Source organism: Alligator mississippiensis, chromosome 4 (genome assembly GCF_030867095.1).
Source record: "Alligator mississippiensis isolate rAllMis1 chromosome 4, rAllMis1, whole genome shotgun sequence".
Taxonomy (NCBI): Eukaryota; Metazoa; Chordata; order Crocodylia; family Alligatoridae; genus Alligator; species Alligator mississippiensis.
Window position 1 is genome coordinate 161,532,330 of NC_081827.1, and position 20,332 is coordinate 161,552,661.

The window sequence follows — 20,332 nt, forward strand, 5'->3', positions numbered from 1 at the left end:
GCTGCAGGCAGACCTGGATAGGTTGGACAAGTGGGCAGAAAACAACAGGATGCAGTTCAACAAGGAGAAATGCAAAGTGCTGCACCTAGGGAGGAAAAATGTCCAGCACACCTACAGCCTAGGGAATGACCTGCTGGGTGGCACAGAGGTGGAGAGGGATCTTGGAGTCCTAGTGGACTCCAAGATGAACATGAGTCGGCAGTGTGACGAAGCCATCAGAAAAGCCAATGGCACTTTATCGTGCATCAGCAGATGCATGACGAATAGGTCCAGGGAGGTGATACTTCCCCTCTATAGGGCGCTGGTCAGACCACAGTTGGAGTACTGCGTGCAATTCTGGGCGCCACACTTCAAGAAGGATGCGGATAACCTGGAGAGGGTCCAGAGAAGGGCAACTCGTATGGTCAAGGGCCTGCAGACCAAGCCCTACGAGGAGAGACTTGAGAAACTGGACCTTTTCAGCCTCCACAAGAGAAGGTTGAGAGGCGACCTTGTAGCTGCCTATAGGTTCATCACGGGGGCACAGAAGGGAATTGGTGAGTATTTATTCACCAAGGCACCCCCGGGGGTTACAAGAAACAATGGCCACAAGCTAGCAGAGAGCAGATTTAGATTGGACATTAGGAAGAACTTCTTCACAGTTCGAGTGGCCAAGATCTGGAACGGGCTCCCAAGGGAGGTGGTGCTCTCCCCTACCCTGGGGGTCTTCAAGATGAGGTTAGATGAGTATCTAGCTGGGGTCATCTAGACCCAGCACTCTTTCCTGCTTATGCAGGGGGTCGGATTCAATGATCTATTGAGGTCCCTTCCGACCCTAACATCTATGAATCTATGAAATTTGTCTCCATATTCCTGAACAGCGACCAGGACATCTCCCTGACTAGAATTACGGACAGACCCAGAGGAGGCACTGCCATGCCTAGTGTCAGGGACGACCTAGTTAGGGAACTTTTGGAGGGGCTGAATGTGTTTAAATCAGTAGTTCCAGATGCTCTTCACCCGAGGGTGCTAAGGAAATTGGCAGGGGTCATAGTGGGGCCCCTGGCACAGCTCTATGAGCACTTGTGGGGCACTGGCCAGGTACCAGAGGATTGGAAAAGGGCTAGTGTGGTCCCCATTTACAAGAAGGGGAGAAAGGAGGACCCTGGCAATTATAGGCCAGTAAGTCTTAACTCGGTCCTTGGAAAGACCTTTGAGAAGATTATCAAGGAGCGCATCTGAAAGGGCCCAGCATGGGAGGTAATGCTCAGGGGCAATCAAAATGGGTTCACTGAGGGTAGGTCCTGCCTGACTAACCTGGTTTCTTTTTATGATCAGGTCACAAAGTCCCTGGACGAGGGTGTCGGGGTGGATGTCGTCTTCCTGGACTTTAAGAAGGCCTTTGACACAGTTTCCCACCACATTCTCTTAAAAAAACTAGGTGAGTGCAGCACTGATGCCTACACAGTCACATGGGTGGCATATTGGCTAGATGGTTGCACCCAGAGAGGGGTGGTGGACGGGTCGTTTTCGACCTGGAGGGATGTGGGCACAGTGGAGTCCCCCAGGGCTCACTCCTGGGGCCTGTACTGTTCAACATCTTTATCAGCCATCTGGATGCGGGTGTGGAATGCACGCTGTCCAAATTCGCTGATGACACCAAGTTGTGGGGCGAGGTGGGCACGCTGGAGGGGAGGGACAGAATCCAGCTAGATCTAGACAAATTACAGAGGTGGGCAGATGAAAATAGGATGGACTTCAGCGCAGACAAGTGCAAGGTGCTGCATCTAGGGAGAAGGAAACAGCAACACACCTATAGGCTGGGGAACACCCTTCTTGTCATCATGGTGACAGAAAGGGATCTTGGAGTCATTGTTGACTCCAGGATGAACATGAGCCGCCAATGCGAGGAATCAGTCAGTAAGGCTAACTGCACCTTGTTGTGCATCTACAGATGCATCACAAGCAAGTCCAGGGAGGTGATCCTTCCCCTCTATGCGGCACTGGTCAGGCTGCAGTTGGAGTACTGCGTCCAGTTCTGGGCACTGCACTTCAAGGGAGATGTAGCTAGCATTGAGAGGGTCCAGAGAAGGGCCACTCACATGGCCAGGGGGCAGTGGGGTAGACCCTACGAAGAGAGGCTAAAGGGTCTGGAGGAGGCTGGACAGATATTTGTCTGGGGTGATATGACCCTGGAACCCGTTCCTGCCCGAGGCAGGGGGTCAGACCTGATGATTTGTTCGGGTCCCTTCCGACCCTAAGCACTATGATACCATGATACCAAGCAGAGAACTCCGACTAGCACCCACTGCCTCCTGAGTGGATTTAAGAAGCTTGTGGAGGCTGCCCAGTGAAGCTCTCAGATAGGAAAACTCAGCTGCTGATTTATGTAAATCGTGTGCATTGGGTTTGGGCCTCGTGTCCACCATCACCAGCCCTTGATGCTGCCTGAACAGCATCACCCCTGGGCGCATCTACATGTGCACTTTAACGTGCATTAGCTTATTTTAATGCGCATTAACGGATCACAAAAATCTGTGCTCTTTAGATAATGCGCATTAAAATAGGCTAAAGCTGATTTTTCTACTACCTCACAATAGAGGTACTAGATTTAACGCACATTACCTAAAGCACATTAACAAACAGGTAGTAGATATGCCCAATGAATAGAGAAACCCAAAGGCTTCATTCTCAGAAGGTCCTATCCACCCCAGAGGCCAAAGTCCCAGTGAAGTCTAGGGATGCTGGTCCTCCAGATACTTCTGATAGCTTCCCAAAGCCTTTACCCAAGAGCTTCCCAAAAAAGAGGAACAGACTCTGTACAAAGCTCTGGAGAATTGCCACACTTTTAGCTTATAGCCGCAGCTCCCAACTGGCTCACGAAGTACTAATGAAACTAAGCTACTGGGGTTTTTTGTACATCAAATCCTCTTACAAAAACACCACTTTCCACCTTAAAACAGCCCCCCGCAAATGCTGAGGCACTCCTAGGACTGATAACAGCTGAAATGCCTCAGAGACAGCCCAGGAGCTCTAGTGCCACAGCAAGGGCACTGGATAGGCAATGAAACAGGCTTGCACTTACGTGTCATAGATTTGGATTGTGGCTGGAATCGCACTGATGAATCCAACCAGCTTTTTGCTAGAGACAACTCTGACACCACAGTGCCACTGGGGCAGCCAGCCGGGGGGACGCAAAGCCCTGGAGAAGAGACAAGTCTTTGTTAATCAAGGTAGTTGCCCCAGTGCACCTGTCTTCTCTCTTCTGTGCTAGGACTTCTTGTTGAAACTTCCAGCCCACTGCTTTTTTGTGATGTGGATCCACACCAACCAGCAACTGAACACGACGCTGGCTTGTTTCACACCAAAGAGATGTCTGATAGCAGCCATGATGGCTATCTGCCTCCCAGCACTGCACTGGACCTGGGGATCCAGGCAGAGGAACCCCTGCACTGCTCCAGTGCTTGCTTCCACCCCTTGGAGTGAGAATCTCCACAGGGCTCAGTGATACAGCCAACACACAGAGTGACTGGATAGTCCCAGCCTGGCTATCCTGGGCTAATGCACTACCAAAGAGAAGGAAAGTTCATGACTATTTTACAATCCCACCCTGCTGCCCCTTCCCCTCCCCCCCAGCAGTTCACAGCTACCACCCCAGAGCAACCACCCCCAGAATACCCCTGCAAAGCCACAGGATCCCCACTCCCTCAGAGGGGGCAGCCACCCTAGACCATGCCCTACTTCTTCACAGTGTGTGGCAGCCACCCTGGGAGAGAGCCAATCTGTTTCCTTGTTGCTGACTAAAAGCAAGCTGAGGAAAGCACCATGCTGCTTTTGCAGCAGGGTTGTGCAACATGCACAGACACAGGGCTACCACTGCCCACATCTATTGTGATCAACTCCTCTGTCCATGGTGTGCACTGGCATTTTCCAGAGGGGCGTAAGAAGTGAGTAGCTTGACTAAAGGCACAGAAGCATTACTGTGAGGTGGGACTTTTTGGCAAATCAACTGTTCTACAGTAAATGCCAATGTATCTGGTCCTACCCAGTGGTAATGGGAAGCTAGTTTGCAATAGCTCAGCTCTTGTTGACTGAGGGAAAAAGCATCACTGGTTAGCTTTCACTTACTGTGAAGCAATAGCAGCACACTGACACTGACCATAAAGCAGCTGCTGAGTGGTAAAGTCCCATCCTACTCTGTCTTGTGGCAGCTTGTTCACATGCTTATGTCAGGGAGACTGCAGGATTAGCTTAATGGTCATAAAGCCCGTTGAGATCCTTGGGCAATGAATTCTTGTATAATCATTACACTCTGTAAACTCACAGCTGAGCCTCTCCATCCCCTTGCTGAATAGGCACGGGGTCAGCATAACCATCAGTGACAGGTGATCAAGAATGCATTGCTGAGGGCCCTAGCACTTTGCTTGGCTTGATTGCAATTGTGCACATGCTCTGCATCAAAAAGGGGTGCACAGAGCTGGGGCATTTCTTTGTACCAACAAAGACCAAAAGGCTGGTTGTGTGGCTATATTAGGGGACTGCTCAGACCTAAGTCTGGCCCTGAGAAGTGACACTGACTTCCTGTGGGGCTTTGGCAAGTGGCAGCCTGCTCTCCAGGACTGATATTTAGCTGTATTACATACAGCTATGTTGGCATGTATGGTGACCTCCAGAGCCCCTGCTGGGAGGCTTTGTAGAAATGGGGCCTCTGCCTCAAAGAGTAGTTCAATAACATGTTCCGATAGGTTTTGCCAACCAATCATAGACTTCATCACATTCCAAAGCCTATCCCAATCATGCAGGTGGTCCAATAAAAAGTATCACCAACAAAAAATCTTGTCTTAGACTTCATTCTGCCATTCTTGGTCAGCAGCTCTTTGCACTGAGAAACCTCTGAGCTAACAGTGCTCTCGCAGCCTTCCCAGGGAACAGCACAGTAAGCGTAGGGACATGTTGGGGTTTAAAATAAGATCGCTCGGGGATGAGCCGTCAATTAACAGTTCTAGCCCAGGTCATGTCAACCACAGTAGAAATAACTTAGGTAGCCTAAGGAAACCCACTCCTACGACAGCCCAAGGAAAGGTCACATCCCATCACATACGGAAGCCTAGGGCTTTCCATAGCAGACTCAATTGCCTGTACACAAATGCCCGGAGCCTGGGAAACAAGCAAAAGGAAATGGCCCTTCTCTTGTGTGATAAAGATTATGATCTCGTAGGCATAACGGAGACCTGGTGGGACTCCACCCACGACTGGTCTGTTGGTATAGAAGGCTATACTTTGTACAGGAGGGACTGTGCTGGGAAGAGGGATGAGGGTGTAGCTCTCTACGTCAAGGAGCGGTACATATCCCTTCAAACTGAGTTCCCTAACCATGAAGGGCGTCTTGAGACCCTTTGGATTAAAATACGGGAAGAGCATGGGGAAGGAAGTATACTTGTAGGAGTCTATTATAGAACTCCCCACCAAAAAGAACTGGAACGTGAATTCAATAAGGAACTGGTTGAGGCCGCACACTCCCAATGCATGATCGTCATGGGGGACTTCAACCTCCCTGATATCTTGTGGGAAGAGCACACAGCCAAAACCGACCAGTTACGTAACTTTCTTACTTGCGTTGATGACCTCTACCTAATGCAAGAGGTCTACAGGTCGACTAGGGGAGAGGCACTGCTGGATCTAGTTCTGGCCAAAGGGGACGATCTGGTGAGCAATCTGAGGATCAAGGGGAAGCCTGGTGACAGCGACCACGAACCGATCACTTTGTCCAATGCAGGGCAGGCAAATCCCTCAGTAAGACAGAAATCCTCAACTTTGGGAAGGCTGACTTTCACAAACTCAGGAGATTGATCAGTCAGGCACTAAGAGGCTGTGCCCCCTAGAAAGGGGAGTCCACAAGGAATGGTTATTCCTTAAGAGTGCAATCCTTGAAGCGCAAGGGAAGTCCATCTCGTCCCACAAGAAATGAAGTCAGCGGGCATGGAAGTCCCCTTGGCTAAACAGAGAACTGTTGGACCTCCTGAAAGTTAAAGGAGAGGCCTACACCAGATGGAAAACAGGAAGCATCACCAAGGAGGACTACTCAGCACTCGCCCGCACATGTAGAGAGTGGTCCAGAAAAGCCAAGGCAGAAACTGAACTTAAGCTAGCCACAGGAATCAAGGACAACAAAAAGTCCTTCTTCAGATATGTAGGAAGTTGGAGAAAAAACAAAGGCAGCATTGGACCCCTGCGAGATCAAATGGGGCAGCTGACATTGGACGCCCAAGAAAAGGCCAATCTCCTAAATGATTACTTTGTGTCAGTTTTCCACCCACCCAAGGGGGTCATGCTGTCAGACAGGATGCAAAACAGCCAGGGAGAGGGAGATGGGCCCATAATTGACATAGATCAGGCAAGGGAACACCTTGAGAGGCTAGACATCCAAGTCCGCAGGCCCAGACAGAATGCACCCAAGAGTACTGAGGGAGCTGGCAGACATCATAGTACACACTATGGCGATATTTGAAAATTCATGGCGCTCAGGTGAGGTTCTAGAACAGGGGTAGGCACAGGTGCCAGAATGTGGCACTCAAAGGCATTTTGCTCGGCACATGTGCCTCTGGGTGGATGGCGGGGAAGGGGCTGGGGCTACATGGCAACAGCAAGGATTGGGCCCCTCATGGCTCCCCCGTCATCTACCCCTGGCACACTAACATCTTACAAGTTGAAGTTGGGGGCGTTTTCAGCACTCTGCCCAAAAATGTTGCTGACCCTGTTCCACAAGATTGGAAAAGAGCCAATGTGGTCCCAATCTTCAAGAAAGGAAGGAAGGAAGATCCAGGGAATTACAGGCCAATCAGTCTGACATCCATCCCTGGAAAGATCTTGCAGAAAATCATCAAGAGATCCATCAGCAACAGGCTAACGGAATACCAGCCAATATGGCTTTATTACTGACAGGTCTTGCCTGACCAGCCTTGTCTCCTTCTATGACCAGATGACGCATTGCCTGGACAAGGGAGTCTAGGTTGATGTCATATATCTGAATTTCAAGAAAGCCTTTGACTTAGTTGAGGTTGCATCTCCCCAGCTTAACCATGAGGCCATCAGGGAGACTCTCTCACAGTCTGATAGCTGGGGAACTGGCTCTGGGGTAGGACCCAAAGAGTAGTAGTTGATGGGAGCAAATCAATGTGGCGCAAGGTGACCAGTGGTGTCCCTCAGGGCTCGGTACTCGGGCCAGTACTCTTCAACATCTTCATTAATTATTTGGATTCGGGCGTCAGATGCGGACTGGCAAAGTTCGCGGATGACACTACACTATGGGGGAAGGTGGTCGGACTGGAAGACAGGCTGGGGATACAGGCTGACCTGGACACACTCGCAAGGTGGGTGGACCAAAACCTGATGGCCTTAAACATAGAGAAGTGAAAGGTGCTCCACCTTGGGAGGAACAACCACCAGCACACTTATAAGTTTGGCAGTGCTACGCTCACTAGCAAAACGACCAAAAGAGACTTGGGGGTTCTTGACTGACCACAAGATAAACATGAGCCACCAATACAATGCCATGACTGGCAAAGCAAACCAAACTGGCATGCATCCACCAATGCATCTCAAGCAAAACCAGGGGTGTCATCCTTCCGCTTTACTCGGCCTTAGTGACGCCGCAGCTGGAGTACTGCGTCCAGTTTTGGGCCCCACCACTTCAGGAGGGACATGGATAAGCTTAAGACAGTTCCAAAGGAAAGCCACCCATATGATCAAAGGCCAAGAGGGCAAGCCTTACAAGGAGAGTCTGAGGGACTTGGGACTCTTCAGCCTGGAGAAGAGAAGGCTCAGGGGGGACACGGTGGCAGCCTACAAGTATAAGGGTGGTGCAACAGGACAGTTGTTCACCAGGGCTTACCAAGGGATAAAAAGGTCCAATGGCCACAAATTCCTGGAAGGCCGATTTAGACTGGACATAAGAAAAAACTTCTTTACAGTCTGTGTCCAGGGTCTGGAACAGACTCCACCCATGCAAGCACCTACTCTGGACTCATTCACAAGGCATCTGGACATTTATCTTGCTGGGATCACTTGATCGCAACAGGCTTCCTGCCTATAGCAGGGAGGCTGGACTCTATGATCTTGCAAGGTCCCTTCCAGTCCCTAATGTATATGAAATCTATGTTCAGGTAGAGAAGGCTAGAGGGCTAGCAAAGCAGTTAAAAATAACCAAATAAGGGCGGTTGCAGTAGCAGCTTTGGACAGCCAGATCAACCAGCATGTTATCCACTCCTCCCCTCCTCACCATCTCAGGGGATTCAAAGAGCCCACTACTCACCACAGAAGGAACTCTGGGGAGTAATCAAACCGGAACATGTTGTCATCATCTTCCACATAGTTCTCATTCAGGAGTGTGTATAGCTCCTTAAGCTAGAGAAAGAGAGACACACACACAGTGAGAGAAGAAGTTGGAATCTGCTTACTCAGTAACAGTGTCCTGCCTGGACAGAAGCAACTACAACAAGAGACCCCGTTTACCAAGGTAAAGGGATACCTTTGAAAAGGCTGAGCTAACAGGATGGTGCCCAGATACAGGCAGCCTCTATCAGGACGCCTAAGGCTGCTGGACTATCATGGAATACATCAGATATGCTACCATCTGTCTCTGCACAAGCTACTACTGCAATACTGACTGGAACCATCCTTCCTTGTAGTCTGCTGTAGGCACAATCTATGGCCAGTGTTCCTCATGACTTCTACTTGTCCTCTTCTCAATGCCTCTTGCCCCTCACTCAAATGTGTGCGCAATGCTGGTAGTGGAATAAAATAACCCAAGAGGGACATGAAAATCTCTCTGCTGTGGTCTCTCTTTATCAGGTTCACATCATCTTGAAGAGGCAAGACTGGGTTCTGTAGGGTCTTCTTCAAACATATTTTAACAACCCTTGCAGTGGTAGGATGCTGACAGCTCTCATTCCCCTGCTTTACCTGCAGCATGTGAGGTGCTCCTGGTGTCTTTGGGCAGTAGGCCCTGTAGCTGTGCAACAGGGTTGATTGTGTAGTTTTAAAAATAAGTTAAAGCAGCACTTGTCTGAAATAGTTTGGACATGGACCATCCTGCCTTAAGCAGGGACATGGATTATACTGCCTCCTTAAATTTCTTCCAGCCCTACTTTTCTATAATTCTATGATTCCTGAAGCATGAATTGGCTCTAGAGCTCAAGGGATATGGAGGGGCAGGGGGGAAGGGGATTTCCATTTTGCCTATAAGAGCTGGCTGAACATGGAAGCACTAGACTGGCAGGAGGATGGATAAATTCTGACCCAAACATCTATGAATCTATGAAAGGTTGAAGCAAGAGTCAGAGATCCTTCTAGCCTGAAGGCAGCAATTCTCAGACAGATAAATACAGTTTCTGAGGATCACATCCCTTCAATTAAGGGAGGGCAGGAATGCAGCTACTCTGTGGTTACTGCCCCTGTGTCCACTCTTACTCCATGGCAAGAGCTAAACTGACTCTGTTTAACTTTCACTCTCTGCAGGGTAAATGTTGGCACACAGACAGGTACCATGGAGCTGCTGAGAGTTGTAAAGCCCTGCACTGCTTCCTGCACATACATGAACTTATTATGCCCTGTATTACCCTGCAACCAGTATAAGCTACAGTGGGGCAACTGACTCCCGTTTTATTCAGTGGTAAACTGCCTTAGTTTAGCTCTTACCATAGGGTTAAAGCCAGCAAATGGACAGTTACTGTACAGTAGCTGTGGCATGGTAAACTCCCATTCCCTGTTAAATATGGACACAGGTCTTGTATTCTTTTTGAATAGAGGACAGGACCCTGCCAGAACTGTGGCAATTATTTGTGTACACAAAATTAACAGTCAGAGATTTCCCCAGCCTCAGCTGCTCTTTAAGTGTCCATGTGCCTAACTCCTACACAACAGTGTGAGCTTGCCTAGGACAACTTGCCCACGAAGGAAGCAAGGCTGAATTTCCTCAGTTTAGCTGTGGCGTAAGGGTGGGCACAGGAATAATTACTACTGAGGCCAAGTAAATCTCTATTCCTTGTTAACTGCATAGGTTAATTGCAATGTTCGGGGAATCAAAGACTTCATGGAGTTCATGACCTCTAGTTTAGAAGCCACTGCCTTAAGGAAACAGCAGCACAACTGCAGTCCCAAGTACAATCCAGCAGATGGGTTCCAGGGAACTTTATGCTACAGGCCACCTCGTCCACAGGCTTATCCTGTGCTGTCCCTACTTACCACGCCTCGGTCCCCAAGGTCCAGGGCATCCCAGATGAAGCCTTGGGGCAAGGTATAGGGCTCCTGACGGATATGGTCTTTGTCTGGTTCAACAGGACCATGAGTGTTCACCACTTCACCTGCAGTACAGAATGAAAGCACAAAAATGGATTTCTTGACCTCCTGGATTCTAGCACTCATGGCAACTGGATGGTTAACAACAGCTCCAACATTTTCATCCTGAAGGAGCCCAACAAAACTTTGCTATTCATATATACAAGATCAGTCACCCTTTGCGGAAAACTGTTCAGGGATGGAACACGCCAAATGTTTACCACCTCCCTGAGGGGCAGAGGAATGGAATTGCTCATTCAATTAAAATACCAGGGCAGGCATAGGAGGGGGGAAAAAAGCAATTAACTGACTTGGACTGACTAGGTCAAGTGCCAACAGCCCTTTTTCTGTGAAAAGCTCCAGAATGACCCAGTGCTCCCTGGTGCTGGTTCTTGAGGGCAAAGAACACCACCCCCAGGAGTTATTCATATCCTTCCGCAACATGCTGGGAGTCCTCCTACCACTACTGAAACACTGACTCAACCTCTTCAGCAGGTCACATCTCAAAAGCAGGGGAGGAGGGTATTAGCAAGAGGCTGTAAACAGAAAACTTTTCCCATTATGGTTTTGCACCATCGCAGTCCTTAGACCTCGAGCCAGCCTCTTCCCAACACTCTCCCATGGTCTGCAGTGTCCTCCTTGGAGCTTCTAAATGACTGCATCTTCCTGCCAGCTCTGGCCATTGCCATTTGACCAATGCCAGGATTTCCTTCCCACTGTGTTCTCAATAGAGCTGAAATTAACAAGGTGGCTTTTGTTTAAAAGCAAAATACTATGATTTCTAACAGGCTTTACTGAGCCAAGAGGGCTTGGGCACCAGCCTTCTCAGGGATGTTAGCACAGCTCTGCAAAAAACAGTGCTTGTTAAAGCTGCCACAAAGGAGACCTGCTGCATTGTCATTAGGACTCCCGTAAAAATACCCATTAAAAAGGTTTCTCAGCGATGGATGGGTGAATTTTGGATCAAACCAAGACCATCCACTGTTAATGGTGTGAGAAGCCCAGGGACACATCTTCAAAAGCACTCATGTCACAGCTCCCCTATCTCTGGCACTTGAAAATCCAGTCCCAAGACCCTAGGACTCCTCTGTTCCCCAGACTCTAAGCAGCACCAGGTAGGTCAAGCTGTGCAAGTAATACCACTCTTTAATCAGGCCCTGGTCTAGCACAGGGTGGGCAATGTGTATGTATGTGCAACATGGATCATGGGCAGCTTCTGTGTGTGGCAGGGGACAGGCAGCACAGCAGCAAATGGGGCAGGAAGTAAAAAGCAGAGTAGCAGAGATCAGGCAGTGGAAGGGGACTGGAATGACATTTGGAGAAGGTGCAGGCTTTATTTGCAGCACACTTGCCAAAAAGATTAATCCCTACTGGTCTACCAGAGTCAGGGCAGGCAGGCAGAAGCACGAATTCTGTTATCAGCCCTACCACTAGTTTAGTCGAGTTATTTCATTTGGCTACCCATTGTCTGTTCCCTGATAGGCTAACCAGAAACAGCTTGTCCTTACAGGGTTTTCTGAAGCTAGAAGCTTGATACGAAGCATTCTGGGATCCTCCTATGCAAAATATCATCATTATGGGATCAGATTTTCCCCAATAAAGGGAATGACACTATGCTGGCACATTACACGACCTTCCCGAAAGAACAGGGACTGCAGCCTAAATGCAAGACTACCTGGGAGCTTATTCACTTCCACTAAATAGCCCTTTGAGGAGAGCAAACAAAATAACAGTTCCATAAGTGAGGTGCCAACACTGACAAGCATACAAAGGGACAGCCAGGCGTAACGGGGGCAGTGAGAGGGATCACACATCACCTTCCTGAAAGAAGTTGCTAAGTGGAGCCAGTTTCCCAGTCACCCCAAGGAGGAACAAACCCTGGGTAACTTTAGAAAACAAACAGCTTGGGTTCAGTGGGTTACTTCTTCAGGGAGATGTCAGAGGCAGAGAGAATAAGCAATGAGATTGCAGAAACATTACATGAGCTGCTGCAATCTGCTCCAATTCAGCTGGGACCCGAAGCCCTTCCAAGCAGTCTCTGCCTCAAAAAGCTCTGCTCACTGGGCTTCTCTACTTTTCAGAACCACTTGTCAGCAGAGAAGAGCTGAAAAATACTTCATTACCACACAACTATCACTTCAGTGCACAATCACAATGTCTCTCAGTTATTAGTACAAATGACCCAGAAATCCCTCTCTGAACAGCAACACATACATATCAACATAGGCTTAATTGGGGGTAGCCATTCATCTCCCCAGAGAATAACCTCATAAATAGCAACAACTAATCTGGCCTGGCCAGCTGAGCTATCACAAACTGCAAATCTCACCTGGATCCCTTATTGGTTTGGTATAAGACTGACAGCTTCCTCCCACAGGTAAGAGAGCATTATTGTGACCAAGAGCCTAGTTCAGCAGCTGGTAGAGGGAAACAGGAGTCGGGCTCACCCAGTTCTGTTAGCAGCTCTGCCAACAACTTGCTGCGACACCTTATGCAAATCTATGCCTCAGTTCCCTTCACTATGTAATGGAGCCACAGATTAATCCATAGGTATAAGGGCTCAGGGAAGGCATGTGCAGAGGCTCAAAGGTTTGCTATGCTCACACGTTTTAGTGAGACTCCATAACTGGGTCAGCAGAAATGGCCGTGCTGGCAAACACAGCAGCAGTAGGTAGAGAATAGCTCGATGCTCAACCCGCTGGTCAGAGGTCACCACAATAGGCGAGACATTTGCTAGCATGTAAACACTCACCCATCTGCTACAGGAGCCATGCAGCAACTGGTCCATTTTCCTTGGACCAGGGTTTCCAATTGGAGGTCCATGGGCCGTATGTGGCCTGCAAGGAGTTAATGTGTGGCCCCCAGGCTCTTATTCAGCCACTCCTATCCACCCCTATCACTCTGGCAACTGCTGCTGAAGTCCCTAGGCTTCCCTTCCTGCTTCAGCTTTTGCTTCCTGCTCCTATCCTAGGGGATGGATGGGGGTAGTGCTATTGGTGTGGCCCCCAGGTTCTTAGAAGTTGGACAGATCCATCTTAGACAATAGGGGACTATAATTGTGTCCATGGCTATATTCCCTTGCAACAGGCTATACTGCAGCCTTGTCCCTCAGTGGCACCTACCCTATTGCTGGACACACTCTACTAGCTTGCAAGCGCACCACTGTACCCAAGTATGAGAAGAGGGAGCATTCTACATTAATGTGTTCAACCAAGACAGCCTTGAACATGACCAGTGGAAATCTTAGTGACCTTCCATGAAACGAAAGAATCAGAGCAAAACCAATCATAGAATCATAGAAAATTAGGGTTGAAAGGGACCTCAGGAGGTAATCTAGTCCAACCCCCTGCTCAAAGTAGGGCTGTCCCCAACTATATCACTTCACCCAAGACTTTATCTAACTGGGTCTTAAAAACTTCCAAGGATGGAGGTTTTTGTCCAGTCAATCCAATCCAAGGTTTGGTTAACTACTACAGAAACTCCCAGCCAGTAGCTTTATCCACTTGTCTATCAAAGAGAGGACAAGAATGAGCAGATGCTAAAAGTCTAAACACCGCTTGTTATTCTTTAAACTGAAATGTGTAACACTGTGAGGATGCTTGAGATCCTAAACTGCAAGTGAAAAAGCCTAGGCATTCCGGACAGGCTCCTGTGCTTCGCTTGTATCAAGCATAATGATGGATTTAAGAAAAGATGCATTTAAGTCAGGCCAGATGCTAAGGTCATGGGCTCAAAAGAAGTTCTAGTAGAGTCAGCAATATCATTATGATAGTATAGCAACCTGGGCACAACTCTCATTCACTTGCTTGTACCAAGGCACTGCTAAAAAACATGGTGAAAAAAAGATAACACTCAGAAAACCAGGGCTCAATTTCTGGCTTGGGCACAGGCTCCCTAGGTGACCACAGATAAGTCATTAAGCTATGCTTCATTTTCTTCCATCTGTAAGACTTTTCTTAGTTCACATCAGTGCCAGAAGACAAGAGCCACTGATGACTGTGACGCTCAGATACTTATCTGTCCCATGTCATTGTAGCAACATTTTAGAAATACATTGGTAATTACTAGCTGGTCAAGAACTAGGCAAGGGTGATTCAGAAACATTCCAGATCCCACTGTTTTAGTCCTAAACACCACAGACTGCAGAGTGCAAGGGCCATGGTCTGGGTTGCAGTGCACTCCAATACCTACAAAGGAAGGATGTCTGCAGTGTTCATACCTAGTTTGGGGACTGGCTGCGTGTCCCAGAATTGGTAGCTGCGCTTGCTGGCTTCTTCCATGGTTTTGGCAGGTCCCTGACCTACAGAGAACAGTTCAATGGCTTTCTGAATCTCCTGGATCCTCTCAGCTGGCAATGAGTTCACCTGAATAGCAGAGAGGGGAGGGGGGAAACAGACAGTGAATGAGTCAAGCTACTCACCTTGCTCCTCACAGTTGTACTTTGCTCCTTACGGTTGTATTTCAGGTCCTGTCATTTCAATCTAAACAAACTATGAGCAAACAGATCACCTGTGTCATGTTGCCCCTGCCCTCTTCCCCTTCCCTCCCACCTTCCACCAGGGCCTTGATACAGCCATTTAACAAGGGGCAAGCAGAGTAAAAGGGCTATCCCCTCCAAGCTTGTGCCCCTCGCTCAGAGCTCTGGGAAACCACATGAACATAGAGACCGTAACTTGGCACATTTGCTACGTGCCACACACGGTCTGGTTTCAAAGTACTCCAGGGTCAAAGGGTCTGGAATATCAATCAGGTTAAGAAGCTTTAATCCTCAGGGCATTAACATGAGAAACGAAGCAAGCCATTCTTGAGGCCTCCTTTTGCCCCAGGACAGCAGACACCTCTGGGTTAAAACACTCGCCCAGGCTTTTGCAGTAATGAACGTATATAGCATCTCCCCAGTGCTTCAACCTTGTCCTTTGCCCTTAGATTAAGCTGGGAAGGCAAAAGAGGAACCACAGCTGCCAAGCAAGTCACTGGACAATGCCAATAGCAACAAAACATGACCTGTGTTAGGAGCCAAGGGAAGCAAGCGAAGCAGCAGGAAGCTGCCCCTTCTCACCCGGCTACTTCCCTGGCAGCCAAGCTAGCTCCCCTGCCTCCACACTCATTACATAGAACATGAATTACAGTAGCACCCAGGTGTTTATACGAGCTGAGGAATGAGGTGCTGTTGAGACAAAAAAAGCAGACTGCCTCTGTCCCAAAGAATTCACCCTCCCAACAGACAAGGCAGACAAAGTGGGGAGGGAAAAGTGAGGCTCCAAGAGGGGAAGTAACTGCCCCAGACTACATAGAGGACAGTGGCAGAGCCAGGAAGAAAATGCATGTTATTGTTATGTCCCAGCTCAGAAACCTGGACTTGGGATTAGAACATCTCTATACAGTTCCTTTCTTCTTTCCTGCCTCTGCCCTGCCCAGCCACCCAGTCTCAAACTGATCCCTTCTTGTGGTCAACTCTAATGTAGTGAAGTGCAGCTTAATGGTGGTAAGGAGTCAGCTGCCCTAGATTTACAGCCTTGCTGGTTACCTAGACATTTCCCAGGGGTAGGCAGCATTTCACTGGAGCCCAGCAAAGTTGCTGTAAGATGGGGAGAGGCAGCAGGTAGTATCCCAGCAGGCAGAGGTCTCTCTTCTCTGCTACCAACCCTCAGCAAGCAACACTGCCATGCACAGCACTGGTTAGGCTTACCACCAAAAGATTGTGGGATTGGTGTCCCAGAAGAAAATCACAGCTGCTTTGGGGTCTCAAGGTGGAGAATATTGAAACCCTTTGAATTAAACAAACTGAGAATACCAGGCACTGTCCAAAAGTCGGAAAATGCACTTGTTGTCTCTGAGGCGGGCAAGAGAGGGAAACCAGGAGGTTGGGGGTAGGAGAGAGAGTGCCACTCCTTAGACTCTGTCAGAGTCTAGCCTAAGGAGTGGCACTCTCTCTTTGCCACCTCAAATCAAGAATGCAGGTGATGTCTGGAAAAAAATAAGCCACAGGCATCAGTCTGCAATTTTTACTACTGCACTGTAACTCGCTTTGATATCTTAATGAAGGCCTGTGCCCAGCCTAAGATCTGCCTCAAACCCTCTCCCACTGGGAAGTCCAGAGCCAGGATCCATGCCAGGAGACAGCCCTAAATCTTAGAGCTCTAATGTCAGTAAACAAAGTTAAGCAATCTCAGCATCAGATACAACTGTTGAGGCCCTGCCCAGAGATGTGCCCACATTAAAATCAGTCTTTTGTTAAAGAGCAGGCTCTGATCTGGGGCAACAATCCCTTGGCCCAGCAGAGAGGGGGCAGGTTACCTTGCCTGGCTGGTCCTGGACATGATCCAGCTGCTCTCCTCCTTTCTCTTTTTTCCGTTTCTGTTTCTTTTTCTTCTTTTTGGCTCCGCTGTCATTTGCTGGACTGAAGCCACTGGGGAACAAAGCAGACATCACTGGAGCCTTTCTCTGAGGACATTTATAAAGTCTTTACAGCTCTATAAAGAAAATAAAAGCTCACTGTTCCGAGTCAGACCTACAGACGCATCACTCTGGCCTCTGGGTGTCCGAATAATGTGAGCAACAAGAGGTGCAGCCAAGAGTGCATTTCATGGGATTGTTTCAAGCCAAGTTCTTAGCAACCATCCTAGACATGGCCTTCAACAGAGGCAGACTAAAGCAATCTGCCACTCCTCAGGTTTGTACAGAGTCTGCAGTGTCTGACTGGCTCCCACCTAGGAGACTGGCAGTCAGGAATCCTTGGCAGGGCTGGCACAATATCTACTCTGCAACTGCAGGTGCACATAGACATACCTAAGCTGGCTTGGGGACCCCATGAGCTGCCTGTGCATTATTTGGGATTCCAGGCAGATATTTGTAGCCCATGCTGACAGCCGCGAAGCAGCTTCCTGACCTAGTTATAGTCTGCCTACCTGTGCTGCTCTCACACCTCCCACTGTAGCGTAGGCACAGTCAGTCTGGGGCTTTCACTCCTCTCTGGGAGACAAGGCTCTGTGACAGGGAAAGGAGTGGGTGGGAGTAGCTGATACTATAAATGCTGTTCTGGTCGTAAGGAAACCGTTTAACCAAGAGGAAAGTTCTGCAGTGTTATCCAAAATGGCAAGGTCTGGATTCATCTAGGACTCCTCTGGCAGCTGGCTCCATGGCTAGATCACCCCACTGAGAATGTTTGCCAGATTTTACTGTGGATTTTGAGATCCAAATGTCCCCGGGGACCATACGAAACTAACACAGCTGAGATGCATCTAATGGTTGGTTTGGTTCAGGGGAACAGTTTCTGCTGAACCCTCCAACTATGCACAAAACAACTGCTGGGTGCCCAAGATACAATCACTGCAAGGAATATAAGTCAATAAAAAAACCTGTTACTCAGGCCAGTTTCCATATACAAAGCTGCCATCACTCCTCACTAAACATCAACTGCCCTCAAGGTCACTGACTAATCTGCACAGACTAAACTTGAGCAAGACACTCAGAACCAAGTATGGAACAGAAAGAAACCAGTCCTGCCCTGCGCAGACTCACAGGTAGAGCGAATGGGTGCAGCCATAGACACACTGCTGAGTTATTGCTGGAAAGGGGCCAGTTCCCTTTTCTTAATATCTCCACTCCACCCAGCATGCTCTTGGGAATTATGGATCTCAGAAAGAGAGCCCCAAGGAGGAGAGGAAGGACCTTGAACACACAGGCTGCAGGAACACATCTTCTGACCACCCACAAGCCCAACTGAATCAGGCACCTCCCAACTGACTGTCTGCAGCCACAGCGTGAGCAGAGGCTTGCAGCACACTGGAGATTTGCAGTTGTATAGGATATAAAAGATAGTCTGCTACCAACTTCACTGTATTATGAAAGGGGGGACTGGCTAACTGACACAGCCAGACACGTGAAGGCCTTGACAGCCATAGATCAGAACAGAAGAACGAGGAGAGAGGTGTGTTTTTAAACATGAGGTGGAAGAATATGCTTTGCAAGCCTTTACTGCCAGAAGTCCATGCGACATCACCCCCTCGCCTGGCCTTCACTGCAGCAGGACAGCCTGCCTGCAATAGCACCTTCATGGAAAAGTCTTAAGTGGGGATATGGCCCCCATCATGTTGTCCTCAGGTAGCCAGACAAAGGCCACACCACATCCCTGCTGCTGATCTTACCTCATTCACTCTGGAGTAAACTGCCAGAGCCTTGCCTCCACCATGCTTTTACAACTGGACAGGAAAATAAAAGCCACCACAACCCACTACTTTTTCTAGGAGTCAATGAAATGGTAGCTCTAGCATGGTGTTTCTGCTAGCCAGAGTAGGAGAAGCACCACGTATGCACTACTGGCAACACCAGTCAGTTCGCTCACCATCCCCCTAATCTACTAAGCATTTCTTTGCAGAGGGAGCCAAGAAACACCTGCCACACAAAACTTGCCCTTACCAGCAAGATCTTTATAGGGGCTGATCTTGTTATGGGAGTTTACAGAGACTTGACAGCTGGCTCTTGCCTACTTGTGACGGGTGCTGGAGGCACTCAGCACCTTGCAGGGCCTGATTCTATGCTCGTACATAATGGCTTTGTTGGCAAGGGCATTGCTAAATTAAGAAAAACCCACACAGTATTACCAGAGCTCAAAAATACATCCACATTTTCTGGCTTCAGAACTAAGCCTACCAGTCAAACCAAAAGCTGCTCCATCCACAGCCACTTCCTGCTGCTTGATCCAGAAGCCCCCCCGCCCCTCTGCAAGTTGAGCCTGCTGCACAGACCAGGGGCTTGTTGTACTCCTTCCCTTCCCCCACAAGCCCCAAAGGCCACCCCTTCCACTCCACTCATTCAGGGACACCCTACAGCCCCACATGCTCAGGACAGAGTCCCTGTGTCCCCCATTCTTGCTTCCCCACACCTGAGCCTTGGCTGAAGCCGGCAGCCCTGACAAACAGAAATCAGGGCCTACAGGTTATCTATCCCCTTCTGGTTTCCTGAGTTGTAGCCAAAAATTAATAGGGCTCTGCCCACTGATGCCCAGAATATTTATTTCCCTGGAGTTTTGGATCTGGATGCAGCGTTCAAAACTGGGCTATGAGCCAAACACCATTAAGTCAAGTGTTAAACTGCCCTGCACTTGGTCAGTGAATGAAACAGCAGCAGGTCCTAGAGTGGTTCACAAGGAAAGAAGAGGTAAAACAAAGCAAATACCCCATGACCCTCACAGTGGCTGGAGGGCTCTGGGCCTGAAGGGCTGGATCAGAGAGAAATACTCATTTCTCTCTCCTTCTCTCCCCTTCCTACAGCTGTTGGGCTTCAAATAATCCATGGGCTACAGAGGGGGGGATCCTCCAAGCCAGGCCCAGCAACCGTACCCTGACAAATCCCAGCGTGCTCCTTTCTCCCAGCACCTGGGGCCCAGGACAGCTGTTTGTGGGCTCATCTACAATACAAAGCTGTGCTTCAGGAGTGAAGATATAGCATGTACTGGCCATAGGGGATTTTCAGGCAGCTGCAGTGTGCAGTTTCTTACACCTCTAGCAAGTGTTGCTAATGCTGGCAAACCCCTGTGGTATGGACTGGACCACAGATATTTTGATGGTCACTATTATCTGTGAGGCAGGAAGTGTTGTCACCCAAACAGTATAAAGAGAAAAATGAGGCACAGACTGCCTTGCCTGCCTGCTATGGCAAGGCTCTGGCAGAGCAGAGAATTAAACCCAGTTCTCCTGAGTCTCAGACTAGTGCTACTGGACCATCCTTCTCAAGAGATCCTGGCTTCTCCTCCAAACGCTGTCCTGACAGCGGGTCCTTTCACCTGAATTCAATGCTCTGTTGACTACGCTTGTTTAGTTACATCTTTCAAACTATACACACAGGGCAAAAGGAAGCAAGAATAGCATGAGTGGGAGGGAGAGCAACATCACTTTATGGCAGCCATGAGGATGCTAAGCAACTTCACAGAATACAGACATAACAGGTCCCAGCTCAAAGCAGCTTACAGCATGAAGCTCTGGTCCATCCAGTGCTGAAATCCATGCCAACAGACCCC

At 48.9% G+C, this 20,332-nt stretch overlaps 1 protein-coding gene across 1 annotated transcript in view; it reads right to left on the minus strand.

The window, feature by feature from the left end:
- Positions 1 to 20,332, minus strand: part of NMT1 (N-myristoyltransferase 1) — a 42,025-nt gene that overhangs the window by 11,112 nt on the left and 10,581 nt on the right. The window contains exons 2-6 of the mRNA XM_006278585.4: positions 16,612 to 16,723; positions 14,534 to 14,678; positions 10,222 to 10,340; positions 8,291 to 8,382; positions 3,065 to 3,181 (exon numbers count right to left, since the gene is read on the minus strand). Coding sequence (XP_006278647.1) covers positions 3,065 to 3,181; positions 8,291 to 8,382; positions 10,222 to 10,340; positions 14,534 to 14,678; positions 16,612 to 16,723 — 585 coding nt within the window. The remainder of the gene's footprint in view (positions 1 to 3,064; positions 3,182 to 8,290; positions 8,383 to 10,221; positions 10,341 to 14,533; positions 14,679 to 16,611; positions 16,724 to 20,332) is intronic.